The following is a 27670-nucleotide window of genomic DNA, read 5'->3' as shown; positions in this document are numbered from 1 at the left end:
TAGACAAGGCGTATATACAACCTTTATCAAGGACATCATGTCCTGGGCATTCTTTGCCAAGCTACTCTGATAACTTCTTTAACATTTTCCTGAAGGTTGAATATTAACAACCTAGAAATTTAGATCTATAAAAATGTCAAGGTGCTTAACTGAAACAGGGGTATAGATAAGAATGGTTGCTCAACCAAAGGAGACTAATTTGAAAACAGGCACAGATTGATTATATATTTCATAATATATACATTAGGTACATTAGGATGCAAAAATAAGTGACTAGCAGGAATTCCACACATGCCTGTAACTTATAGAACAGGGCACGGCAAGCCCTTGAGAGTGGTGTAAATGGTGCTGTGAGAATTCAGAGAACAAGGCATTCCTAGCTGAAGTTTTACTCTCACATTGCTTTGGAGTACAGGCTAATCTCCCTTATCCAAAATGCTTGGGACCAGAAGTGTTTCAGAATTTGGATTTTTTTGGATTTTGGAATATTTGCATATACATAATGTATATGGGGATGGGATCCAAGTCTAAACATGAAATTCATAGCCTAAAGGTAATTTTATACAATATTCTTAAAATTTTGTTTTGCTTGAAACGAAGTTTTGACTGCCACTTGTCACATGATGTCTGGTGTGGAATTTTCCATTTGTGGTATCATGTTGGTGCTCAACAATTTCAAGTTCTGGAGCATTTCAGATTTTGAACTTCTGGATTCGGCACACTCCACCTACACCATTTGCATTAGAGTCACAGCCTGCATGGGCTCAGTAAGTTAAATGAAAACACATTCCTAGCCATGTATTTGGTGTACATTTTAATGATGTTGGGCCTATTGCTGTGATGCTTGTGTGCCATGAATAGCTTCAAGTATCAACAAATGATATCTATTATATTTAGACATTGTGCAGTGTTCATTATCAAGGCCAAGGTGAGACCTCTGTGGTATAATGTAAAAAAAGTAATTTCTCATTCTCTGTGAATTTTTAAATACACTTTAGGATTTTTTTCATAGGCTCAGTGCCTTGTGATGAAGTAAATGTTTAGGAGACACTATTTATGACTAATCTGTGCTAGTTGCTGAAGATTCAAAAAAGACTAAGACACAATTCCTGCCTTCCAGAAGAGGACTCAGAGCCTACCGAGGATGTCAGAATACAGACAGATAAATACAGTTTGATGTTAGTACAGGCTGTGATCCGAGTTATGGGAACATCACAGAGGAAATGATTAATGTTTCCTAGACATGCAGGAAAAACTTCACAGAAGCAATTATTTGTTCTTAAAGAATAGGGAGTTGTTTTCCAGAGAGGAGGGAATAATTTCGGGCAGAAAGAAAAGTAGTTAGAGAGGCACTTCACAAAATGTGAAGATACATGTCTGTGTGTTCAGGGAATGCTCAGAAAGGTCTCTGTGGCTAGAAATAAGTTTTTTTTTCTTATTTAGAAAGTCAACTTTGGGGCATGTGGAAAAGGTGGTGAATGTAGACATCTGAAAATCTACTGATGAGTTGTAGATACATAAATTACTGAATTCTGGAAAAGCTTCCCACAGTCTACCCATGAAGCTAAGGCTGTGTGTCCATTCTCACAGATAGGAAAGGAATTTGCACTTGTATTTCAGATGGAGCTCTCTCTCATCCCCTGCTTCCCTGCCCTTGGATACTGACCTTAAGATTCTATGTGCTGGGTGGCGCCTGTGGCTCAGTCGGTAAGGCACCGGCCCCATATACCGAGGGTGGCAGGTTCAAACCCGGCCCCGGCTGAACTGCAACCAAAAAATAGCTGGGTGTTGTGGTGGACGCCTGTAGTCCCAGCTACTCGGGAGGCTGAGGCAAGAGAATCGCTTAAGCCCAGGAGTTGGAGGTTGCTGTGAGCTGTGTGACACCATGGCACTCTACCGAGGGCGATAAAGTGAGACTCTGTCTCTACAAAAAAAAAAAAAAAAAAGATTCTTTGTGCTTACAAATTTGTTACATCTACATTGTTACAATTTAAACTTAATTATCCGTTTTAGACTTAATTATCCATTTTAGATGGATATGTATCTAAACTTTTAAAAAACTAAACAATTGCCTTTTTTTCCCCCAGGTTAATTTCTGTATTTCAAATAATTTTCTGAATCTGTAACAGTTCTGAAGATTCTACCAAGTATTGACACAACAGAATACAGAACTATTTTATGAGTAACTTCTCTCTTTTCTTTTTTTTGGACGGGACTGGGTTTGAACCCGCCACCTCCGGCATATGGGACCAGCACCCTACTCCTTGAGCCACAGGCGCCGCCCTTAAAATAGCCAGGTGTTTGTTTTTTTTTTTTTTTTTTTGTGGTTTTTGGCCAGGGCTGGGTTTGAACCCACCACCTCCGGCATATGGGACCAGTGCTCTACTCCTTGAGCCACAGGCACCGCCCCTCTTTTTTTTTTTTTTTTTGAGACAGAGTCTCACTATGTCACCCTTGGTAGAGTGCTGTAGTGTCATAGCTCACAGCAGCCGCCTCAGACTCTTGGGCTCCAGCGATTCTCTTGCCTCAGCCTCCTGAGTAGCTGGGACTACAGGTGCCCACCGCAACACCCGGCTATTTTTTTGTTGCAGTTTGGCCAGGGCCAGGTTCAAACCCGCCACCCTCGGTATATGGGGCTGGTGCCCTACCCACTGAGCCACAGGTGCCACCCAGTAACTTCTCATTTTAATCAGAATTTAAATTCAGTCAAAACTAATAATAAGGCCAGGTGTGGTGGCTCAGGCTTGTAATCCTAGCACTCTGGCAGACCAAGGTGGATTGGTTCAGCTCAGGAGTTCAAGACCAGCCTGAGCAAGAAGGAGACCCTGTCTCTACTAAAAACAGAAAAACTAGCCAAACATGATGATGCATGCCTATAGTCCCAGCTACAGGGGAGGCTGAGGCAAGAGGATTGCTCAAGCCCAAGAGTTTGAGGTTGCTGTGAGCTCTGATGCCACAGCGCTCTACCCAGGGTGACTGAGTGAGACTCTGTCTCAAAAAAAAAAAGTTATAATAAATCATTTTAGAATCAAAACATTAAGAAACTACTCCAACCCGACATTGGTTTAATTTTTTTTAATTATCTGTCTCTATAGAAGTTGGTACTTTGGGGCAGCGCCTGTGGCTCAGTCGGTAGGGCGCCGGCCCCATATACCGAGGGTGGTGGGTTCAAACCCGGCCTCGGCCAAACTGCAACCAAAAAATAGCCGGGCGTTGTGGCGGGCGCCTGTAGTCCCAGCTGCTCAGGAGGCTGAGGCAAGAGAATCGCTTAAGCCCAGGAATTGGAGGTTGCTGTGAGCTGTGTGAGGCCACGGCACTCTACCGAGGGCCATAAAGTGAGACTCTGTCTCTACAAAAAAAAAAAAAAGAAGAAGTTGGTACTTTGCATATGAAATTTGACGCTGTCCTTTTAAGCAAAAAAATTAATGTTTAAAACCAGGGTAGTCCTCCTGGAAAATCTCATTAGTAATTGATTTCTTTATATCAATGGATTTTTTGATTAGCATTGGATTTTTTTTTTATATACTCTGAAAAGCTGTAGTTTTCAGTTTGTAAAAATAACAGTTTTTTAGTTCGACTTCAATATGCATCCCATGTGCCACCTATCAAACCAGCAGTCCCTAAATATGCTCAGATTTTATTCATTGATTCAGCCAATGTGTTTTTTACTTCCTACTATGTTCCAGCCTAGCTCTTTATTCGAAACACTGTTAATTCCAGTACCTTCAGACATACCCCAAATTCCAAATTCAAGCAGGTATTTTAGCTCATTCAACATTTGGGAATCTGCTTTTATGGCAGTTTTTTTTTTTTTTTGTGGTTTTTGGCCGGGGCTGGGTTTAAACCTATCACCTCCAGCATATGGGACTGGCGCCCTACTCCTCGAGCCACAGGCACCACCCCTTTTATGGCAGTTTTAAGAAATTAATTTTGACTATAATTCATTGTTTTGAGCAAAGTATATGCAAAGACTTAGAAACTGATTCACTCTTTGTCACTTCTTTTCCTTACACATATAATAACATGGATTTGTAGTTCGTTATAGTTATGTGATAAATTACAATGGCCTATGACTGTGTCTTTTACTCCATTTCAAGCATGCAGAACACAGGTAACATAGCAGTATTTGAGTTCTAACATGTTCCAATTTGAAGTTGTGCCTCTTTATCAACTTCTTAATGAAACTCTTCTTGGATAAAGCTTCATTTTGGCTTCCTCCTTGTCTTAAAGTCCTACATGTCAACAATCTGCATTAAATATTTATTGGCTCACAGCCAGCATCTAGGGCAATTTAGCCATATTATGGATTCACAGCATGTTGTGACATTAAGGAAAAACTTTCCTATATCCAGAGTATGAGCATGTTTGTACAAAATTGAATTCAATTCCACTTTTCATGTATGAAAGAACATGTTAGACTCAGCAGGGAGAAATCTGTATGATCCATTTTCCCCATGTGAAGATTGTAAGCAGTGTGATTTTCTGCTTCAGACAGCCGAGGTGGCGCTAGCTAATCTCAAGAACAAATATGAAAATGAAAAAGCGATGGTGACGGAAACCATGACGAAGCTTAGAAATGAACTGAAGGCTCTGAAAGAAGACGCTGCAACTTTCTCTTCGCTGAGAGCCATGTTTGCAACAAGGTAACCGTTTTTTCTTCCTAAAGTTGGGTGTGATACATGGGGAAAAGTCGTTAAAATTCACTCAGTGGGTAGGGCATCAGTGACATACGCCAAAGCTGGTGAGTTCAAACCCAGCCCGGGCCAGCTAAACAACAATGATAACTGCAACCAAAAAAAAAGCTGGGTGTTGTGGTGGGTGCCTGTAGTCCCAGCTCCTTGGGAGGCTGAGGCAAGAGAATCACTTAAGCCCAAGAGTTTGAGTTTGCTGTGAGCTCTGATGCTAAGGCACTTGACTGGGGCAACATAGTGAGACTGTCTCAAAAAAAAAAAAAAAAAAAAATTACACATTCATCTTTGCACCTCTTGAGTATGCTTAGTTTGTTGTGTAGGATAGTAAAGAATGAAGAAAATATATGAAATTCCACTCTGACAAAGCTAAAAAATACATAGCACTATGTATGCTGAGAGGTTTAGGGGTCTGCAAGGAGAGGCCAGTCCAGGGATTAAGGACAGGCTTGCTTTATTTATTTATTTAGACAGAGTCTCACTATGTTGCCCGCAGTAGAGTGCTATGGCATCACAGCTCACAGCAACCTCAAACTCTTGGGCTTAAGCGATTCTCTTGCCTTAGCCTCTCAAGTAGCTGGGAGTACAGGCGCCCGCCACAATGCCCGGCTATTTTTTTGTTGCAGTTGTCATTATTGTTTTAGCTGGCCCAGGCCAGGTTTGACCCCACCAGCCTCTATGTATGTGACCAGCACCATAACCACTGTGCTACGGGCACCGAGCCTGATAGGCTTTATTTTAAAGAAGCAGAATGGAGTCTGACTGGGAGTCATCCCCCTCACACAGTTTCAAGGGACTTTTATTAGTGTAGTTGGAATGTGGGAAGTCATGAGAGGTGAGGGAAGTCCTCTTTCCTGCAGAGTGAATGATGCTGTGTCCGAGACTGATTTCAGAATTACCTCCTTCCGCAACACGAAGGCCTTCTCTCCAATGCCAGCCAAAACCAGGGTGGAGATTCTGTTGCTTCCCAGGAACACTGGCCCTAAAGCATTTCAGGAGGGTGGGGAGGTTGCTGCTGTGACCATGCCATTTGGTCTCTGACCTGCTTTCTGTCTCTAGCTGTCCTCCCAGGATGGCTGGACTCTTGTCAGGGTCCTGAGGATTTACAGGGGTATGGGAAGGGGGTTGCTGTGATCATGCAATTTGTGTGTGTGTGTGTGTGTATATATATATATAATATGCTGTGCATAATAAATAAAAATGCTTACCATTAGTATTGTGTGAGAAGATACCTTCATAACGAAGATTAATATTTATTTATTTATTTATTTTGTAGAGACAGAGTCTCACTTTATGGCCCTCGGTAGAGTGCCGTGGCCTCACACAGCTCACAGCAACCTCCAACTCCTGGGCTTAAGCGATTCTCTTGCCTCAGCCTCCCGAGTAGCTGGGACTACAGGCGCCTGCCACAACGCCCGGCTATTTTTGGTTGCAGTTTGGCCAGGGCCGGGTTTGAACCCGCCACCCTCGGTATATGGGGCCAGCGCCTTACTGACTGAGCCACAGGCGCCGCCCCAATATTTATTTATTTTTTATCAGCTAACTACTCAGACTTTGTTTTGTTTTTCCCTCACTCTGTTAGCCTGTGTAGAGTGCTGTGGCGTCATCGCTCTCAGCAGCCTCAAACTCTCAGGCTCAAGCAATCCTATTAACCTCAGCTTCCCAAGTAGCTGGGACTACAAGCACCCACCACACCTGGCTAGTTTTTCTATTTTTAGGTAAGATGGGGTCTCAACTCTTGCTCAGGCTGGTCTTGAACTCCTGAGCTAAAGCATTCCATCTGCCTCAGCCTCCCAGAGTGTTAGGATTACAGGCATGAGCCACCATGCCTAGCTTATTACTTTTTTTTTAAGAGACAGAGTCTTTGTTGCTCTTGGTAGAGTGCTGTGGCATTACAGCTCACAGCAACCTCCAGCTCTTGGGCTTAGGCGATTCTCTTGCCTCAGCCTAATGAGTATCTGGGACTACAGGCGCCTGCCACAGTGCCCTGCTATTTTTTTGTTGCGGTTCGGTCAGGGCTGGGTTTGAACTTGCCACCCTCCGTATATGGGGCCAGCGCTGCCCTCAGCTTATTACTTAGACTTTAATATACTACGAATGAAATTATAATTTCTAAAATGTAATTATATTGCTAAATTTTTCACATTCTCCAACTAATTATACAAATATTAATTTTTACCTCCCCCCACCAATTTTACTATGAGGCCCAATGGATTTTTTTTACTTGATGAGATTGTTAACCCTATATTGATCCAATGGTTTCAAAATCCTGAGATGTTCAGCATACTGTTAAAACGCTTTTTATTTTCTTTTGCTGTCACAATGCAATGCCAAAAAAAAAAAAAAGAAGAAGAAGAAACCACAGAAGAATCACTATATATCTTGTATGATGTAAACTTGGTATGAAATTTGCAAATAATAGCTATGGCAAATTTAGTAAATAATTTACATGTAAGCATTAGAAGTGTCAAAAAAAGATCCTGGGCTTCCCCACTGTCTGTCCAGCTTCCTTTGTATGTCAGGAAAGGAACGTCTCCAGCTCATACTTTGTCTGTGAATCTCTTGGAAATGGCAGTAAGACTGAGTACCCCGGAGCACCCAGGGTGCAGAGGAACTGAAGGGAGCTGGTTTCTGAGTCTCGGTGCTCAGTAGTGTTTGGAGAATAGAACGTGTTTACCTGCCAGATGTGGTGGCTCACGCCTGTAATCCCAGCACTCTGGGAGGCCGAGGTGGGTGGATTGCCTGAGCTCATGAGTTCAAGACCAGCCTGAGCCAGAGCGAGACCCCATCCCTAAAAATAGCCAGGCATTGTGTCAGGCACCTATAGTGCCAGGTACTTGGGGGGGTGAGGCAAGAGGATCACTGGAGCCTAAGACTTTGAGGTTGCTGTGAGCTATGACACTACGGCACTCTACCCAGGGTGCAAAATGAAGCTCTGTCTCAAAAAAAAAATTAAAAAAAGGCAGTGCCTGTGACTCAGTGAGTAGAGCGCTGGCCCCATAGTGAGGGTGGTGGATTTGAACCTGGCCCCGGCCAAACTGCAACAAAAAATAACCGGGCGTTGTGGCGGGTGCCTGTAGTCCCAGCTACTTGGGAGGCTGAGGCAAGAGAATCACCTAAGCCCAAGAGCTGGAGGTTGCTGTGAGCTGTGATGCCACATTACTCTACCGAGGGCGACAAAGTGAGACTGTCTCAAAAAAAAAAGAAGAATTAGCCAGGCATTGTGGCAGGTGCCTGTATTCCCAGCTACTCAGGAGGCTGAGGTAGGAGGATCGCTTGAACCCAAGAGTTTGAGGTTGCTGTGAGCTATGACTCTTAAGGCATTTTAGCCTGGAGCAACAGAGTGAGACTCTGTCTCAGAAAAAAAAAGAACGTCCTCCAGGGCGGCGCCTGTGGCTCAGTGAGTAGGGCGCCGGCCCCATATGCCGAGGGTGGCGGGTTCAAACCCAGCCCCGGCCAAAGTGCAACAAAAAAATAGCCGGGCGTTGTGGCGGGCGCCTGTAGTCCCAGCTGCTTGGGAGGCTGAGGCAAGAGAATCGCATAAGCCCAAGAGTTAGAGGTTGCTGTGAGCCGTGTGACGCCATGGCACTCTACCCAAGGGCAGTACAGTGAAACTCTGTCTCTACAAAAAAAAAAAAAGAACGTCCTCCATATCTACATTGCAGGATGAATCATTTTTATGGAACCTGCCCTACCATTTCCAATTTTCTATTATCGGTTATCTCCATTCTGCTGTGAGAAACTCTAGGGTCCTAAATTCCAGTCAAATTCATTACATTGCAATGTCAGTCCCAAATTCCATTTCACCAAGATTTCCCCCGACCTCTTTTCTGTTTGGTTCCAGATGTGATGAGTATGTCACACAGCTGGACGAGATGCAGAGACAGTTAGCAGCCGCGGAGGACGAGAAGAAGACTCTAAACACTTTGTTACGGATGGCTATCCAGCAAAAACTCGCCCTGACCCAGAGGCTGGAGGACTTAGAGTTTGACCATGAGCAGTCCCGACGCAGCAAAGGCAAACTTGGAAAGAGCAAGATCGGCAGCCCTAAAGTAAGTGGGGAGGCACCAGTCACCGTGCCCACCATAGACACTTACCTCCTGCATAGTCAGGGCCCACAGACACCCACCATTCGGGTCAGCAGTGGCACTCAGAGGAAAAGGTATGCATGCAGCGATCTTCATAGTATGGTGCAGTGGCCAGATTTTAGTTGACTGCAAGAATTAATGTTGCTCTTATTTTGGAGGATGGAGGAGGGGAAGAAAGAAAAAAAATGGGAGTTGGTATATAAATGAACCTAATGTTGGTCTTTCCAAATCAAAACCGTTTGATAATTATGTTTATATAGTTCTTTCTGTCCCTGACTCACCCAACCCCACCCTAATCATAATGTAATTTTCAAGTATCTGTTAATATTTTTGCTACTTCTTATTTGCGTAAATATGCCTCTCCCTTACTTCCTACCTAAAATTGGTGGGTGGGAGTAGATACTAAGAATGAAGCTGTGTTCTACATGGATTATAATTTTAAAAGTCATTGTACCTCTGGAAATGATGCTGTTTACCAGCTTCTTTTTAATGAGGCAAGGGTATGAATATGTTTTCTTAAGGGAGCTTTTGTCCATAGGACCAAAATTGGTGACTGACTGAAAAGGGATGTCTATATTTAGATTAAATGGAATGAAATGCAGTAGTACTTTTCTTAAAAGCAGTTTTTTGTGCTTTTTGCTTTATTGTTTGGCATGTGAATATTGCTCAGAGAAACCATTTGTAAGGTTTTTGGTGGCTTGATTTTGTGAACTTTTTCCAGAGTCTTGGCTGTTGAGTCACTTACCCTGCATTTTCAGTTCATGATAACATTTTTATTTTAGGAGCTTTCATTTAAAAAAATCAAGTAATACATATATTTTCTATTTGCAGTTCAAACCGACTAACTATAATAAATCTCTTTTTCAGTATCCAGAACAGTTTCCCAGTAGGGTTGTATCCTGATATGGAAACTTAAAAAAAAAAAAGCAAAAATTTTGATTTACATATTAAAAAAATTAAATGCCAGTATAAATAATGTTGTCACTGGTGAGGCATTGAAAGGTAATTAAAGTAAAACTTTTTTGTTTCCTATATGTATTTTTCTTGGATCTCCTGCAAGACAATTTTCACCTTCCCTTTGTGATCAGAGCCGTCCCAGGACTTCAGGGGCTTCCTACCTACAGAGTTTATTAAGAGTTCCCCCTGATCCCACCTCCACAGAATCATTTCTTCTGAAGGGCCCCCCTTCCATGAATGAATTCATCCAAGGGCAGCGGCTCAACAAGGAAAAAAGGTTAACCGTGGCTCCACCAGGTAAACATTTTTTCCTTGGGTGCATGTGATGCAAATGCCTAGTTGAATAGACCGCTCTCCCCCTCCTTCCAGCCACTCAGGCCCCGCCATCCACAGGGTCTAACTGTGATGATGTGACAGTTCCTACAATTCACATGAAAACTCCTTTACGCTTAGCTTCCTGCTTCCTCCTCTATGCACAGTCGGACATCAGGCCTAGAAGTCTCCAGGAACTTCCTCCTAACAGCTAAGGGTAGAGAATGAGAGTTGGAAGGAATGGGCTCAGTCAAGGGAAACTGGCAACAGGTGCAATGTGAGACACACACCTGGATCCTGTTTGCAATTTGGTAGCTCACGGCGATTCCACGTTGGTCAGATTGGGACATTTCTCTCTTACCACTGTTAATGTAATTTCAGTAAAGGGAGCCATTTTTAGCACAAGACTTTTGGGCTAATTTCCTTTTGTAGTGACTCAGAATGTCTCCTCAATCACTGTATACAAACTAAAATGAAAACCCTCTAAGATTTTGCTCCTCTGGAATATTTAGATCTTAGTGTAACTTCTTGCAGTTTGCAACCCTCATGGGCTTATGCTTACCATCACGCTCACAGTTTACCTTAGCTTCACTGTTTTGTATTTTTCTTTCTTCTTTCTTTTCTTTCTCCCCACAAAGAGGCCTAATCAAAAATGTGACATATAGCAAATAAACAAAATATGACTTCTGGCAAATAAAGATCATCCTTTTAAGGAATCCCTGCATGTTAAGTATAGGTCAGAGGTGGCAGAGAACCTGTGATATAAATTAAGACAAAGGGCAGCTATTTTTTTTTCATTCATTAAAACAAAATTTATTTATCCAACAAACATTAAAAAACCACATGTAAAACATTAAACCATTTAATAATACATTTCAAACAGTAAAACATTTTATAATATATTTAAGACATGAAAATATTTAATAATAAAAATATGCTTAAAATATTTAATAATACTTATATATATATAAAAGCACTTTGTACCATAATAATACATTTAGGAACTTAAAGTGTTTAGTGGTGACCATTATTATTATTAGAATTATTGAGTCTGGCCCAGACTATACACAGCTGTCTCCGTTAGTCCTCACAAAGGGCAGCTATTATTTGGCTATTATAGAGAATGAAAAATTAAAACAAACTCAAGTTAGTTACCAATACTTAAATATTCAGTGATTTCAAATAAACTTTTATATTTCTGGCCTCTTTTGAAAGATTATGAATATCTGGCAGCCCTTGGTCTGCATTCATGCATGTCAACACCTGTTGGACTTATGCAGTGGCTGATGCTGTTAGATAGAGCAAAGTTTGCACTTTTTCACAGTCCCCACCACTCCCTATTATAGACCCAGCCTGCTGTACTCAACTTCTATTCTGTTTTGGCCACAACTGTAGCCTTTGAGTTTATCACTTTTGCTGTAACATTCGCTTTTTAATTTACTTTGACTTTACCTTAATTCCTTTTTGGAAACCTCAGCCTTTGGATCTTTAATACTTTCCTTATCTGATTCGCATAATGACCCTACTGATTGGGATTAAAAGATTTGGTATAGAGATTTATAGCACGTGTTCACATTCTAAGAAAGTCTGAACAAATAGACAGTGACAATAAGTTGGAATGGCATAATACCCAAAATATACACCTGAAAAAAGAAAAGGAACAGTAGTTGGTGTGATTACTTTCATAACTCATTTTCTATTGGTTTAGACCCCTTTGGAAGGTACCTTAAAGTATTCTGTGAATCACCAAAATGATCATAATTTATCAAGACATTTAACTTTGATAAAATGCTCAGAGGGTTCTTTTTAGTGTTTCAAATAGATTTAGTAGCACCATCTGCTGGAACTTAGAAAAGAAATAGGTGTGATCGATTACTAACTCCTATAGTATTTTAATTAAAAGGTAATGTATCAGTAAGGTTAAAGATTAATAATAAATATTAACTATTTTCATTTTTGTATGACTGGCTTTTTTCTACATAAATACATATTTTATATCATTTTCATTACCTTGCAAAAGCCATTAACATTGTATCTCAAGCTTTTCTGTTTTGCTACCTAGTCTTGTTTTTATTTTTAGAGGGTATTGTATCACAGATTTCATTTCAGATGTCATCTCATTAATTACTGCCTCCCCTCTTTTTGTCCACTGAGGTATCTCGTTATTTGTGATATTGTACAATCCTGTTGGGAATATCCTCTTGTATTCAACGTCTCATCTATTTGTTTTTTTTTTCAAGAGTGAGATTACTGGGTTAAAAGTTGAACACCCTTGTTTTTTGTTCCATTTTGATGTTGTTGTCAAAAAGGGTATATCAGTGTACTACTAAAAACCCCACAAAACACTTTCCCATTTTCACAAATTCTGAATCTTTCTACTGCTTTGTACACACTGTACCCATATAACAACTCGGACACTAGTTAGCATATGTGAATGAGAGTACCAGGATGTTATCTTAAATTCTTTAGTTATAAATAACTAGGAAATATCATTGAACTAGAAATGATTACTATACACAAAATTAGAGCTATAAGAAATGTGGAATTCAGAATCATTACTAGGCCAGAAGATCACTTTAATAACAACTTAGCATACTAATAACCTTTATAATTCTTATTATTTAAGTTAAAATAATAAGAGAAGAAATGAAGTAAAGCTGTTTCTTGCCTGAAGAATTTTTGGTTATATACCATGGAATCAACAAGGCTGATCCTTAATAAATTCTTAGCAGATCAGTCTTGCAACATTTTCTAAAAGGTCTTGGTTAAATGAATTAGTATGGAAATTGACTAGACCACCCACCCCAAACAAATGTAGCTTCTAAAACTATCTTCAGGGCTGGGCACAGTGGCACACGCTGGTAATCCTAGCACTCTGGGAGGCTGAGACAGGTGGATTGCTTGAGCTCACAAGTTCGAGATCAGCCTGAGCAAGAGTGAGACCCCCCCCCCATCTCTACTAAAAATGAAAAATTAAGGCAAGAGGATCGCTTGAGCCCAAGAGTTTGAGGTTGCTGTGAGCTATGATACTACAGCACTTTATGGAAGGCAGCAACTGTGTTCTATGCAAGAAATATGTCTGGGCGGTGCCTGTGGCTCAGTTGGTAAGGTGCCGGCCCCATATACCAAAGGTGGCGGGTTCAAACCCGGCCCCGGCCGAACTGCAACAAAAAAATAGCCGGGTGTTGTGGTGGATGCCTGTAGTCCCAGCTACTCGGGAGGCTGAGGCAAGAGAATCACTTAAGCCCAGGAGTTGGAGGTTGCTGTGAGCTGTGTGAGGCCACGGCACTCTACCGAGGGCCATAAAGTGAGACTCTGTCTCTACAAAAAAAAAAAAAGAAAGAAAGAAATATCTCAAACCCATAGGAAGTAGTAGATTTTATGAGTATTTCCTATCATGAACTTAACATAAATTATTGACTATTATAAAATTTGCTAGGTGGTAACAATAAACATTAATCATTTTTAAAGGTCAATTCCCTATTAATTTGTCAGAATGTTTTTGATAAGCATTGTCTTCTGAAGTATATATTTTTTTATCTTTTTAGGTGATTTTAATTACTTTAATAAGCAGATATGAGTATTATTTTTCTGTCTTTTCTTTTCTTTTTTTTTTAAGAGACAGAGTCTCACTTTGTTGCCCTTGGTACAGTGCCATGGTGTCACAGCTCACAGCAACCTCCAGCTCTTGGGCTTAGGCAATTCTCTTGCCTCAGCCTCCCGAGTAGCTGGGACTATAGGCACCTGCCACAACATCCGGCTATTTTTTTGTTGCAGTTTGGCCGGGGCTGGGTTTGAACCCGCCACTCTCGCTATAGGGCCGGTGCCCTACTCACTGAGCCACAGGCACCACCTGAGTATTATTTTTCTATTGAGGATCATTAAAGTAATTATATCAATAAAAAAGGAAATTAGTTTAATTTGCTTTTTCTCCTTTGGTTGAGGAATTGAGAGAGATACAAATCTTACTTAAAAATTTGGGTGGCGCCTGTGGCTCAAGGAGTAGGGCGCCGGTCCCATATGCCGGAGGTGGCGGGTTCAAACCTAGCCCCGGCCAAAAACAAAACAAAACAACAACAAAAAAATTTAAGATGCAGGCTTGGCACCTGTAGCACAGTGGTTACAGAGCCAGCCACATATACCGAGGCTGGCAGGTTCAAATCCAGCCCAGGCCAGCTAGAACAACAATGGCAACTGCAACAAAAAATAGCCGGGTGTTGTGGTGGGCACCTGTAGTCCCAGCTACTAGGGAGGCTGAGGCAAGAGAATCGCTTAAGCCTAAGAGTTTGAGGTTGCTGTGAGCTGTGATGCCACAGCATTCTACCGAGGGTGACATAGTGAGACTCCGCCTCAAAAAAAAAAAAAAATTTAAGATGCAGAACATAAAATGTTACTGTAAATAAGAGATATTTTCAAATAAAATTCATTTCTTTGAGATTGTGAGCAGAAAAACCTATCTTGTAAGGGCACAATTTCTCAATCCTGGACAATCGTCTCTAGGATGGGACACTGATTGTGAACAGTAGTAGAAGGTTTTTGTATTAATGGATTAGTACATAGTACTGATTCGCTACATTAGCACAGCCTGGTAGGGGAAAGTTGTGGCCTGTGCCTCTGACTTTGGCTTAGCTTCTGTGACCTCGGCCCCTGAAATTCTGGTTTCTGGCCATGGCAGGGTGACTTTCCTATTCTGTGCTTTAGCCTCATCCTGGCACATGAACTCCAGTATCCTTTCGCTCATCTTAGTTGTTAGAATCTCAATTACCAGCTAATCTGAGACTTGCCTACCGGCTTTGATGAATTTGAATCAAAAAGGGGCCCTGTTGTCATTAAGGAGGCAGCTGGTTGTATATCTTCATAGAACCATTGGATATTTTGTTGCCAACATTTTATCTGGGTGCTTTAACCACCTAGGTCTATATCATCGTCGTCGTCATCATCATCATCATCATCATCTTATCATTAGTCAATAATTAAAATAAGTCTACCAAAATATATAAAAGGACTCTACACAATTCACAGACGAGAAATATTACTTCTGTAGAAAAGACCTGACTGGGCAGCTCCTGTGGCTCAAGGAGTAGGGCTCCGGTCCCATATGCCGGAGGTGGTGGGTTCAAACCCAGCCCCGGCCAAAAAAAAAGAAAAGACCTGACTGCAGCATTTGTACAAGTTAAGTAAAAATTTTCAGACTGGGCACAGTGGCTTACGCCTATAATCCTAGCACTCTGGGAAGCCGAGGGGGTAGGACCATTTAAAGTCTGGAGTGACTTTGAGATCAGGCTGAACAGAGCAAGACCCCACCTCTACTAAAAATAGAAAATTAGTGCAGTGGTACATGTCTGTAGTCCCAGCTACTCAGGAGGCTGAGGCAGGAGGATCACTTGAGCCCAGGAGTTTGAGGCTGCAGTGAGGTACGATGACACCACTCCAACAAAGGTTAGACTGTCTCAAAAAAGAATGAAGGAAGGAAGAAAGGAAGGAAAAGGTGGCACCTGTGGCTCAAAGGAGTAGGGTGCCAGTCTCATAGGCCGGAGGTGGCGGGTTCAAACCCAGCCCTGGCCAAAAACCCAGCCCTGCAAAAAAAAAAAAAGGAAGGAAAAAAAGAAATTTCAAATTAGAAAAAGCAAGTTTGAACTCTCTTCTTTTTATTTTTATTTTTTTGAGACAGAGTCTCACTGTGTCACCTTGGTGGAGTACCATAGTGTCACAGCTCAGCAACCTCAAACTCTTGGGCTTAAGGGATTCTCTTGCCTCAACCTCCTGAGTAGCTGGGACTACGGGTGCCCACCACAATGCCCAGCTATTTTTTGGTTGCAGTTGTCATTGTCATTTAGCTGGCCCAGGCCAGGTTCGAACCCACCAGTTCCAGTGTATGTGGCGGACGCTGTAACCACTGTGCTACTGGTGCCGAGCCTGAACTCTCTTCTTAAAGCAATAACCTTGTTTGGTTTCCCTAACCATTTTCATACCCTCCCTCCCTTTGCTCTTCCTTCCTTTCTTCTGTGCCTCCCTACCCCCTTTCTCTCTGACATGATAAAGTAGTGTGAGAGAATGGGAGTGTTTTGAAATCTGAAAAGTTTTCAGTGATATTTTAGATTTAACCAGTTTTCAAAGCAATTCACAGGAATGTGTCAACCTTAGACACATAACTACCTCTTTGCTATGTAGGCAACAATACACACAACATATTCTGAAAATTGCCTTTATGTCTCCCTACAATCAAACATTCAACGCTTATTTGCCTGTTTGACGTATCGCAAAGCCCAGGTTCCTAAGCATGTACCCAAATCACATTTCTTTCATTAACCCATTTGCCCATTGACTTGTTCATCAAAATGTAACAATTCAGTGAACACCTACTATGTTCAGGCACTTTTCTTAGCCCTTGGTATACGATGATATTCAAATAACCTCATAGTCTGGTAGGGGAAGTAGGTGGGCAAATAAATAATGATGTTAATAAATTGTTCCTAGAATCAATAAAGGAATTAGAGAGCTGAGGAACATCCTTAGGCTGGCGTTGGAAGGTGGCTAGACCTTAATAGGCTGGAGGTAGGGGTGCAGGTGTGGGTGGTGAGAAGCGCTGTATAGGAAAAGGGCAGCTTGAACAGACACCCTGAGCTAATGTCTGCAGGCTGGGGCAGGATTATAAGTGATGGCAGGTGAGGCTGAAGAGGAACAGGGACCTGAAGACAGAGGGCCAGGCCAGTGAGGGCAGACGTTACCGCAGGCATAGCTAACAGTTGCAAGAATAGGATTAAACTTTTATTATATAGTGAGGAGAGAACAGACTAGAAAAAGAAGTAGGTACACAGACTTAGGAAGTCCACAGATGAGAGGCAGTGGAGATGGGAATCAGATCTGCCTGTGCCCCTCTGTCCTGGGTTGAGTATGGGAAGGAGCTCAGCTGTTCTTCCTGAACCAATGGCCTCAGCATTTTGCTGTTTATAAATTACTGTTTTTTCCTATAGAGGATTTTCTGTTTATACGTGTTCCACTTCTATCACTATACTTTCTTTCCTCAGGATTCGATTCTTGAAATAGTGGGAGTGAACAGTAGTCCGTGGAAACCTGTAACCTTTGAAGGGTATATTTTCTTACAGTCTCCCCAGAGTTCTTCCTGGCAGAGGAAGCCGTGAACATTCCCGGCAGAGGAAGCTAGACTATGTTGTCTTTAGTTTGGAATCTGCCGAAACTAGAGTTAACTCAAAAATATTAATTCATAAAATTACTAATTACATGTTAAAAATGCATTTTTACATTTTGGCCCAATAAGACGTGCAATTAGAAAATAGTTTGGATCTCTAAATTTTGGTGAATTATGCATCCTGCAAGTCTTTTTCTTGATTTTTCTGGGATAGGCATGATTTAATTTACAGTAGAGATGTACAACACCCCAAATTTCATTTCTTTCAGTATGTCTTTAAAGGCTAATTTTATTTTTAGGGCATCTTTTAATATAGAATGATCTCAAATTGGACAGTCCAGTTGTTAAGGATATCATCTGAAAGATTTGTCTCTTTTATTAGATTCTGTTTGTCACTGTAACAGACATCTAATTGAAAACCGAACAATAGGGGAATTTATCTGTTTTTCCACAGATAGCTCTATATTTGCTTTGTTTAGATTAAATACTGAATTTCCTCAACTCAAGCTGAGTGTTATGATTTTTTTTTTTTTTTTGAGACAGAGCCTCAAGCTCTCACCCTGGGTAGAGTGCTGTGGCATCACAGCTCACAGCAACCTCCAACTTCTGGGCTCAAGCAAGTCTCCTGTCTCCACTTCCCAAGTAGCTGGGACTACAGCCACCCGCCACAACGCCCGGCTATTTTTTGGTTGCAGCTGTCAATGTTGTTTGGCAGGCCCAGGCTGCATTCGAACCCTCCAGCTCAGTGTATGTGGCTGGCACCTTAGCCGCTTGAGCCACAGGCGCCAAGCCAGTGTTATGATTTTTTTATCCAGAGAACTAGTTTCATATAAAAATATTTTGCGGGCAGTGCCTGTGGCTCAAAGGAGTAGGGCACCAATCCTATATGCCAGAGGTGGTGGGTTCAAACCCAGCCCCGGCCAAAAAAAAAAAAAAACTTTGGAATTTTAAGATTTTTCTCCCTTTCTTATTTTCTCTTGCAAAGGTTTAAGTTATATGTGCCACATATGCCAATTCTACCGTCATATACAAATGTGCAAACATTATGACGTCTTTCCTGATCTCCTGCCTCAACTAGGTGAAATTAGCAGCTTCTTCCTTTAGGATGCACTACAGACGGCCCAAGAGTTTGTTGCAAAATCCGATTCCCCTGTGTGTTTGTAAGCTTCTTGTAGGAAGGAACTCGATCTTTGAATCCTTACATCTTCCATAATACTTGGCACATCGTAGGCCTTCAATTTGTTGTATAATTGATAATTGTTCCAAATTTTCTATCATATCTCAAAATAAGCAACTTTATGTGGTTTGTTATGTTGTCTGTGTATGTAGCTTTTCCAATGTTTAGAATCATAAACAGTGTAGTTCAGCGATGGTTTAATATAGGTAGTCCAGTAAAATCTATGGAACAATAATTGCACTTGGAAATTTTCCGAATCAGTTATTGACTGCTCTTATTGTTTAAGCCGGCTTCTGTTTCACGTTGAAGTTTCTTTATTTGGTTATCTTACTACATACATGCCTAAGATTCAAGACAAAGATAAAAAAAATACCCATATTAGAGGACAAAATTTTTTAATCCATATAGTACAGAGTAGTAGACTTTTCTAACTTTTAATTTTTATTCCTTTTCTAAAATAAGTTTTAAGTATAGTTATGTTTTTTGATAGGTAATGATATTTCACAATTTTACAAGTACAGAAGATTATACCATAGAAATTAGATCTCTGCCACAACTGTGCCTATCCAATTTTGGTATCCTTCCAGAAACCTTCTACGTATATATAAGCAAATGCATATACATATATACGTACATTAAAAATAATTATGCATCTCGTATATGTATTTAACAGTACCATTGGCACAGCCACTAACATCGCTATATGTATGCATGCTGTTTTTTTTACCCCACATAATATATCTTGGTTCTTGTATATCCATTCATCTTTTTGTTTCTTTTTAATCAGAAGTTATGGAGAGGAAGGAAGACGTGATTGAACCCTTTGAGAACGCTTCAAATGTTTCCATGCATATAACAGAGAAAATAACAGCTATAAGTCTTATCTTCTAGAACAGCGTTATCCAACAGAAATACAATGTGACCTATGTAGGTAATTTTAAATTCCCTAAGGGCCACATTAGAAAAAGTAAAAACAGGCTGGGCATAGTGGCTCATACCTGTAGTCTTAGCATTTGGGGAGGTTGAGGCAGGAAGATTACTTGAGGGCAGAAGTTCAAAACCAACCTGGACAAAATAGCAAGACCTTGTCTCTAGAAAAAAAATTTAAAATTAACCTGGTGTGGTCAGGAGGCTGAGGCAAGAGGATTGGTTGAATCTAGGAGTTGGAGGTTGCACTGAGCTATGATGATGCAAATATACTCTAGTGCATGTGACAAAGTGAAAAACCCTGTCTTTAAAAAAACAAAAAGAAGGGCGGCGCCTGTGGCTCAGTGAGTAGGGTGCCGGCCCCATATACCGAGGGTGGCGGGTTCAAATCCAGCCCCGGCCAAACTGCAACAAAAAAATAGCCGGGCGTTGTGGCGGGCGCCTGTAGTCCCAGCTGCTCAGGAGGCTGAGGCAAGAGAATCGCCTAAGCCCAGGAGTTGGAGGTTGCTGTGAGCTGTGTGACGCCACGGCACTCTACTGAAGGCAATAAAGTGAAACTCTGTCTCTACCAAAAAGAAACAAAAACAAAAAAGAAACAGGTAAATTTAATTGAATAATATATTTGCACAGGATATTCATAATATTATCATTTCAACATGTAATCCATGGAAGGAATTATTAATGGAATATTTTACATTCTATAAATTTTCTGTGAATCAAAATTTAGCATCTAATATGCAAGTACTTACAGCGCACACACACACACACACACACACATATATATATATATATTTTTTTTTTTTTTCTTGAGACAGAGTCTCTCTCTGCCACCCTGGAGAGAGTGCGTGGCATCAGAGCTCACAGCAACCTCAAACTCTTGTGCTCAAATGATCCTCTTGCCTCAGTCTCCCAAGTAGCTGGGACTACAGGCTCCCACCACAACGCCTGGCTGTTTTCAGAGAAAAGGTCTTGCTCTCACTCAGGCTGGTCTCAAATTCCTGAGCTCAGGCAGTCCACCCATCTCAGCCTCCCGAGTGCTAGGATTACAGATGTGAGCCTCTGCGCCCAGCCTGATATTCTTAATTGTTCAGGGCAAAAGCGATTAGGTCATAATTGTGCCCACCTACCTAGTGCTGAATGTGGCTGTGTCCACAAGGTACAGAGGAAGAACAGGTGGGCTGAGACGTTCTAGGCAATAGTTGAGCCTACCCAAATCCCATGGGAATCCTGGCTCACTAAAAAATATTGGCAGGTACAAAACCCAAAAGAGGTACTTCTAGGGTTAGTTTCTAGATCATAGCTCCTGCTTCAGACTTACTCCACCCAATAATAACTAGTCCTAATGCAGAATAAAACCATCACATGGTTTATCTCACACCATCTATCTGTGTGCATTCCCCACCCTCAAGACAGAGAACAGCCTTTATTCCACCAACCTACGACCACTTATTTACAGCACCTAAATCTCAGTTTCTTCAGAATCTGTTGTGCCAGGGAGTTGGGTATTTGTACAACAATCTGCCTTTGAGGCCAGACGCAGTGGCTCACACCTGTAATCCTAGCACCTGGGAGGCCAAGGATTGCCTGAGCTCAGGAGTTCAAGACCAGCCAGAGCAAGAGCAAGACCCTGTCGCTACTAAAAATAGAAAAAACTGTGCATAGTGGAACAGTTTGCTGTTGATATTGTCTTCCCTTCGTATCCAGAGAAGGGTTTTGGTGGTGGCTGGGGCCATTCCTCATTGTATCCAGGGGAAAAGTCTATGTTGTATTCACACAGGTACTATTTGATCCAGTCTGCTGGCACTAGTCTATCGTATTCTACTATTTGCCCTCACTGTAGCTACATAACAACCTCTATTATAACAAACCCTCTAATTATAAAGCATTGTCTGAGGTGTTACATCCATACTGCACCAGGGCAAAGCAACTTTTCACATATGCAAACAATATTAAGAAAACATATGCTAGGCCACGACTCAGGGGCTCTTCTGAGCTCTGAATGAGTTGGCAGGGTCTGAAGGAGTCTGAGCTCTGGCTGTGGGCATAGCCTTAATGATATGTAGTTGTAAGACTCACAGAAAGCCTCACTTGCCACTTCCCACTTTTGTTTTATTTGATGTAGTAAAAATGTAGTTTGGAGGATAGTGCAGTGGCTTACGCCTATAATCCTAGCACTCTAGGAGGCCCAGGGAGGTGGACTGTCTGAGCTCAGGGGTTCAGGACCAACCTGAGCAAGACTAAGACCCATGTCTACTAAAAATAGAAAAACTCCCTGGGAGGCTGAGGTGGGTGGATTGCCTGAGCTCATGGGTTCGAGACCAGCCCGAGCAAAAGCGAGACCCCGTCTCTAAAAATAGCCAGGCATTACGGCAGGCACCTGTAGTCCCAGCTACTTGGTAGGCTGAGGCAAGAGAATCACTTGAGCCCAAGGGTTTGAGATTGCTGTGAGCTATGACACCACAGCCTTCTACTGAGGGTGACAAAATGAGACTCTATCTCTAAAAAATAAAATAAAATAGAAATAGAAAAACTAGGTGTTGTGGACGGCACCTGTAGTCCCAGCTACATAGGAGACTGAGGCAAAAGGATCACTTGAGCCCAAGACTTTGAAGTTGCTGTGAGCTATGACACCAAGGCCCTCTTACCCAGGGCAACAGTGACACTCTGTCTCAAAAAGATAAATAAAATAAATAAAGCCATATTGTGGTGGATGCCTATAGTTCTAACTACTTGGGAGGCTGAGGCAGGAGGATTGCTTGAACCCAGGAGTTTGAGGTTGCTGTGAGCAAAGCTGACACCAGGGTACTCTAGCCTGGGCTGAACAGAGTCAGACTCTGTCTCAAAAAAAAAATGTAGTTCAAGTTCACTTATAACTAGACACCTTAAGGTGACCTAGTAATTAAACTTGCTTGACTAATTAACCCAGTGAGATTCACAATATTAATTATAGGCAGCGAAGCATCTGTGCAACCCTCTGGGATTCCTCTTGCAGGCTCTATGTTCCTCCTCCATACAAGCACCTGTTTATCACCTGTTGGTCTTGTCCAGTTTTCTTGGCTGTTTCCCCAGTGTATGGTGCCTGAAAAGAATGACGGAAAAAAGGAAAATCACATCTCAAAATGTTTGACCTCATTTCTTTTCTTTTTTACTTTAAAAAATGCAGAGTCATAAACAAGTCCTATAACCATTAAATTTATTGTCCTCTGTCACCTCTCAACCAAAAATGCTCATTGATATACTGTCAATATCACAAGCAATGTCTTTGTGAGCAGTGCATGTGAAAGTCAAGTTTCTTTTGGCTTCACTCATCACTGGACCCTAGAGATGTTCTTCTCTTTTGACATTTAGATTATTTGTGCCACTTCAGTGCGCCCAGTTCCTAGGTCAGATCTCCTGGAGCTGGCCATTCCCATGTAATCTCATGAGGCATTGAATGTTCTCAGGAGATGGACTACATTAGATTTTAACCTCTTAAAATAATTATTTAAAGAATTATAAATTGGGCGGCATCTATGGCTCAAAGGAGTAGGGCGCCAGCCCCATATGCCAGAGGTGGCGGTTTCAAACCCAGCCTCGGCCAAAAACTGCAAAAAAAAAAATAATAATAATTCTAAATTAAAAATAGTTACATATAAATAATATAAAAGAAACAACTTCTGTAACTTCAAAAATTTGCATTTGAAGATTTATATGAAAATACGTACATTTGTTCTGCAGGATTATGATCTAGATTGGGATGGCCATTTTAACGAAGCATATTGTTAGTGGATGTAAACATTGGTCATTTTTTAGTTGAAGAAGACATATTTTCTTCATGTTAAGGATTTTTTTGCTGCTCTGATGCTGATCATGTCATCTTGTTTTCTTTTTTTTTTGCTCAAAATTCAGCCTTTCCTCCCCGTTCTTCATTGTACTCAAGATTGTGTTTACTACAAGTAGAAAATCAGCCTATGATTAGTTTCGAGCTTAAGAACTAAAGTCAGAAATTTAGAGTAGGAAGCGGAATGATTTGCTTCTGGCCAAGTGGTATGCAGAGCAGGCCCCTGGCCCAGATATCTAAATGAGTATGCTGCTTAGTTAATCTTAAACACCTGTTTCTGACTTTTCAAACAGTCCTGGCTTCACCTCTATTCATAAGATCCTTTAAAAAACTTGTTCTATATTCCTTTTCTCCAAGTAGGTATTTGTGGAATAAGCCATATGTCATGACATTAGAATCAGTTAAACATAAATTTTTTTCTCTTTTTATGCACTACTTGACATCAAAAGCAAAAAGAGGTAAGTTGGCTGTAAACCTGTAGGTGAACCTTATTTTTCTTACTAGATTTATTCCTGAATATCTTTGCTTCAGTTGAATTTCTATGAAACAGATATTTTTACGTTAGGAAGCTTGTCACTGTAAATCCTGATTCTATTCTTTGAAAAATGAGTCAGCACTTTCTGTAAAGTTTGAATTGTAAAAAATATCTAGTATTCAAACATACTGCTCTTTCCTCAGCCAAATGTTATAAAAAATTATACTTTTATGGGGCAGCGCCTGTGGCTCAGTGAGCAGGGCGCTGGCCCCATATACCGAGGGTGGCGGGTTTAAACCCAGCCCCAGCCAAACTGCAACAAAAAAATAGCCGGGCGTTGTGGCGGGCGCCTGTAGTCCCAGCTGCTTGGGAGGCTGAGGCAAGAGAATCGCCTAAGCCCAGGAGTTGGAGGTTGCTGTGAGCTGAGTGACGCTACGGCACTCTGCCGAGGGCGATAAAGTGAGACTCTGTCTCTACAAAAAAAAAAAAAAAAATTATACTTTTATGGTTTAATCTCTTTGTGAGGACATAGGGCATTTTTTTTTTTTTTTTTTTTTTTTTTTTTTGTAGAGACAGAGTCTCACTTTATGGCCCTCGGTAGAGTGCCGTGGTGTCACACAGCTCACAGCAACCTCCAACTCCTGGGCTTAGGCGATTCTCTTGCCTCAGCCTCCCGAGTAGCTGGGACTACAGGCGCCCGCCACAACGCCCGGCTATATTTTTTTTTTGTTGTCGTTGTTGCAGTTCAGCCAGGGCCGGGTTTGAACCTGCCACCCTTGGTATATGGGGCCGGCACCCTACCGACTGAGCCACAGGTGCCGCCCGACATAGGGCATTTTTAAATACTTGGTTTAGTTTTGAGGTTTCTGAATTATTTCCCCTCAAAATGTGAATTACATGGACGTATTTCTTCTTTTCTTAAAACTGGGGTGGGGAGGAAGGCCAAGAAAAAGCTGACAGTGGTGAAAGTCTATAATTTTCAGACTGATCAATTTACAGAAGAAAATTTCCTGAACTTCTCAGTATATTTTCTAGTGTGATTTTTTAAAAATAATTTTGAAGGCTCGGCGCCTGTGGCTCAAGTGGCTAAGGCGCCAGCCACATACACCCGAGCTGGCGGGTTCAAATCCAGCCCGTGTCCGCCAAACAACAATGACAGCTGCAACCAAAAAACAGCTGGGCGTTGTGGCGGGCGCCTGTAGTCCCAGCTACTTGGGAGGCAGAGGCAGGAGAATCGCTTGAGCCCAGGAATTGGAAGTTGCAGTGAGCTATGATGCTACGGCACTCCACCCAGGGCAACAGCTTGAGGCTCTGTCTCAAAAAAAAAAAAAAAAAGAAAAAATTAAACACATTACATTGAGTGGTGTCTCCTACATTTTCTTTATAAAATCTAGATTTACAATTGATCTTTATAGTGTGTTCTTGCTTGTAGTTTAACTAAATTTCTCTTTTGTTCCTTTGACGATGAATTGATTCTGATGTTTCTAAGGTATAGCTGGTCTTCATTAGATACCTGTTGTTATTGACTTTGCTTAGCAAGAACAGACCACAACACCACCTTGAGTTTAACTCTGTGCCAGCTGGCATTGCTTTTGAGAAGATCACTTCTACACAAAAGGTTATTGTTTAAAAGGTGTTTTAATTGGTGTAAGCATCTGGCAGCACTATGTACTTTTACCTCTTGGTACCACTGTATTTAATTCTCCTCTGCTCTTTTGCTCTCCTCGTCTCTCCTGTGTAAGCTGTTGACGGCACACCTGCTCGTGGTTTAATTGCAAATTGTTCAGAATGAGAAAGGTGACTGTACTACAGAGCAGTTTTATGTTTCTCCTTTGCAACAGATGAAGTAAAAATAGATTTTTTTCCTGTGGATATTGCTTTGTTTTATGAGCTAGTCACATAATATTCATCAGGAAATGAAAAGCTGAAAACAAATGGAAAGCTGGGTGAAAGTTTTTGTCTAATCTGTAATCACTGCAAAGTCTAAAAACATCCCCTCTCTACTTCTTAGCAAGTCATGCTCTGAGTTACATTGTTGAACACAATTTTAATCTTGTCACCAATGTGTGATAAACTATATACAGTTGCCATCTATGTGCAGGCAGAGCCAGATGCTTTTAAAGATGTGTCACCAGGTCTTATTTTTGCATTGTCTGTATTGAAATTGTTTAATGTGTTTCAACAATTCTGTCTTTTTGTTCTTTGGAAATCTTTAATGAATAATGACTGTTTCTGGCAAATCAGGGGCATAAAGATTTAATGGAATTTGCTGTGTTAAAACACGGATATGAGTCTGTAAGTGTCTGGTGGTATAAATTTGCAGATTACATTCCCAAGAAGTCAACAATTATGCTATTGTCTTATGTGTGGGGACTTTCAGAGAAACTAGTATATTAACAGGGCATGTGATATTTTTAGCAAAAAGGGATAAGATAGCCAGCTCTAATGTGTTTGATTATAAAATGCTAAAAGTTGTTCACTTCTGTCCAGTTTTACTAGTGTCAATGTATTGTTACATTTATCGTTAGATTTTTAAAAAATATTTCAACTTTTCCTGACTATCGTTGATATTGATGTAAATGTTTCTGTCTTATGCTCTTATTATTTTTCTTTACGTAATGTTTCTACCTCAAATTCTTATTTTTTTCCTAACTTCCCTACTTTCTACGTCTGTTTTTTGCAGTTTGTGTGTTTAAGAATTCAGAGGACTACTTAAATGTTCAAGTTGTCCCTACAAGGAAAATGTACTTGGATGTTCCTTTCCATTAATATTTTTGTTAATTCACTAACCCACTATTAATCATTCTGTAGATTTAGTGAGGAATAATTTAGTATTAACGTTATTAACATCTCAAATATGACAATGTAAAACTTGTTCTCAAGATTAACACGTATAATTGCAATTTGATACACGATTATCAAAGAATAATTGATCATCAGATATTACTAAATTAACTTTAAAATCTTTATCAAATAGTACGTCTTTCTTATCTCCTTTGTTAGGAAATTATGACGATGATGACAGTAATGTCTGAACTGTAAACTTTTCCTTCTTTAAGTGAATGATCAAAAATGGCATCAGTAAAGTACTAATAAAGAAACAAATCCAGGGATCCTGTAAGGGAGGTAGAGTCAGTATATTAGCAGGTATTTGACACCACGTGCAAATTCCCTAAGCAAGCTACTGTGGGGAAACAGAATCATAAGGCAAGATCCTATCTACTCTCAAGAACTGCATAGTGTGGTTGGGGAGATGACATATACTCCAAGGAAAGCGGTGGCCAAAAGTTGTACAAAAAATACTGAAAGACGAGGTGAGTGCTTCTGGGGTGGTCTGGAGTAAAGACTGAAACTTGGCTCTGAATACTCTGAGAGACGAAGGGCATTTCAGGACATAATGATGGAAGCAAAGACTTGTCGAAGTGAATTCAGCATATGACCCACTTTGGCCTTTCTTCTTTCATTGTTAATCACATTTACTTGGTTTCTTAAAGCTGAAAACATTAAAACTTCAAAGTCATATCAACTCCTCCCTTCCCTGCGTCTGGCATGTCTCGTGGAAGGACTCTGGACTGCATGCTTCCACATACATGCACTCACATGATAGACACCTAAACCCTGGGAATTTGTATTTCATGCCCCCACTTAACAAAAGAAGGCATGGTGGTTCATGCCTATAATCCCAGCACTCTGGAAGGCCAACACAGGTGGATTGCTTGAGCCCAGGAGTTTGAGACCAGTCTGAATAAGATGGAGACCCCCGTCTCTACTAAAAATGGAAAAATTAGCCAGGAGTTGTGGCAGGAGCCTGTAGTTCCAGCTCCTGGGGAGGCTGAGGCAAGAAGATTGTTCAAGCCTAAGAGTTCGAGGTTGTAGTGAGCTATGATGCCATGGTACTCTCCCCAGGGTGACAGAGTGAGATTCTGTCTCAAAAAGAAAGAAAGAAAAGGAAGGCTTTCTTCAGTTTCCCTCAACTATTGGCTGTTGAAGCTGGGATCTAAATACAAAGATCTCTCTGATGGACTGTAAGTTTCATGCTGAAATGGTAGGAGGTAAGAAACACGGGGGAGAGAGAA

General features: G+C 41.1%; 1 protein-coding gene across 5 annotated transcripts in view; it reads left to right on the top strand.

The window, feature by feature from the left end:
- Positions 1-27670, top strand: part of BICD1 (BICD cargo adaptor 1) — a 239463-nt gene that overhangs the window by 194693 nt on the left and 17100 nt on the right. For 2 of the 5 annotated variants that reach the window (XM_053557043.1, XM_053557044.1), the window contains exons 6-7: positions 4492-4643; positions 8533-8740. In XM_053557043.1, coding sequence (XP_053413018.1) covers positions 4492-4643; positions 8533-8740 — 360 coding nt within the window. Of the gene's footprint in view, positions 1-4491; positions 4644-8532; positions 8851-9836; positions 10031-27670 lie in introns of all 5 variants that reach the window. The other 3 variants (XR_008373394.1, XM_053557047.1, XM_053557042.1) reach the window with 3 other exon arrangements.

The sequence above is a fragment of the Nycticebus coucang genome, chromosome 12 (genome assembly GCF_027406575.1).
Source record: "Nycticebus coucang isolate mNycCou1 chromosome 12, mNycCou1.pri, whole genome shotgun sequence".
Lineage (NCBI taxonomy): Eukaryota > Metazoa > Chordata > Mammalia > Primates > Lorisidae > Nycticebus > Nycticebus coucang.
The sequence above is the reverse complement of the archived record's forward strand: the minus strand, read 5'-3'. Positions and strand labels throughout refer to the sequence as shown.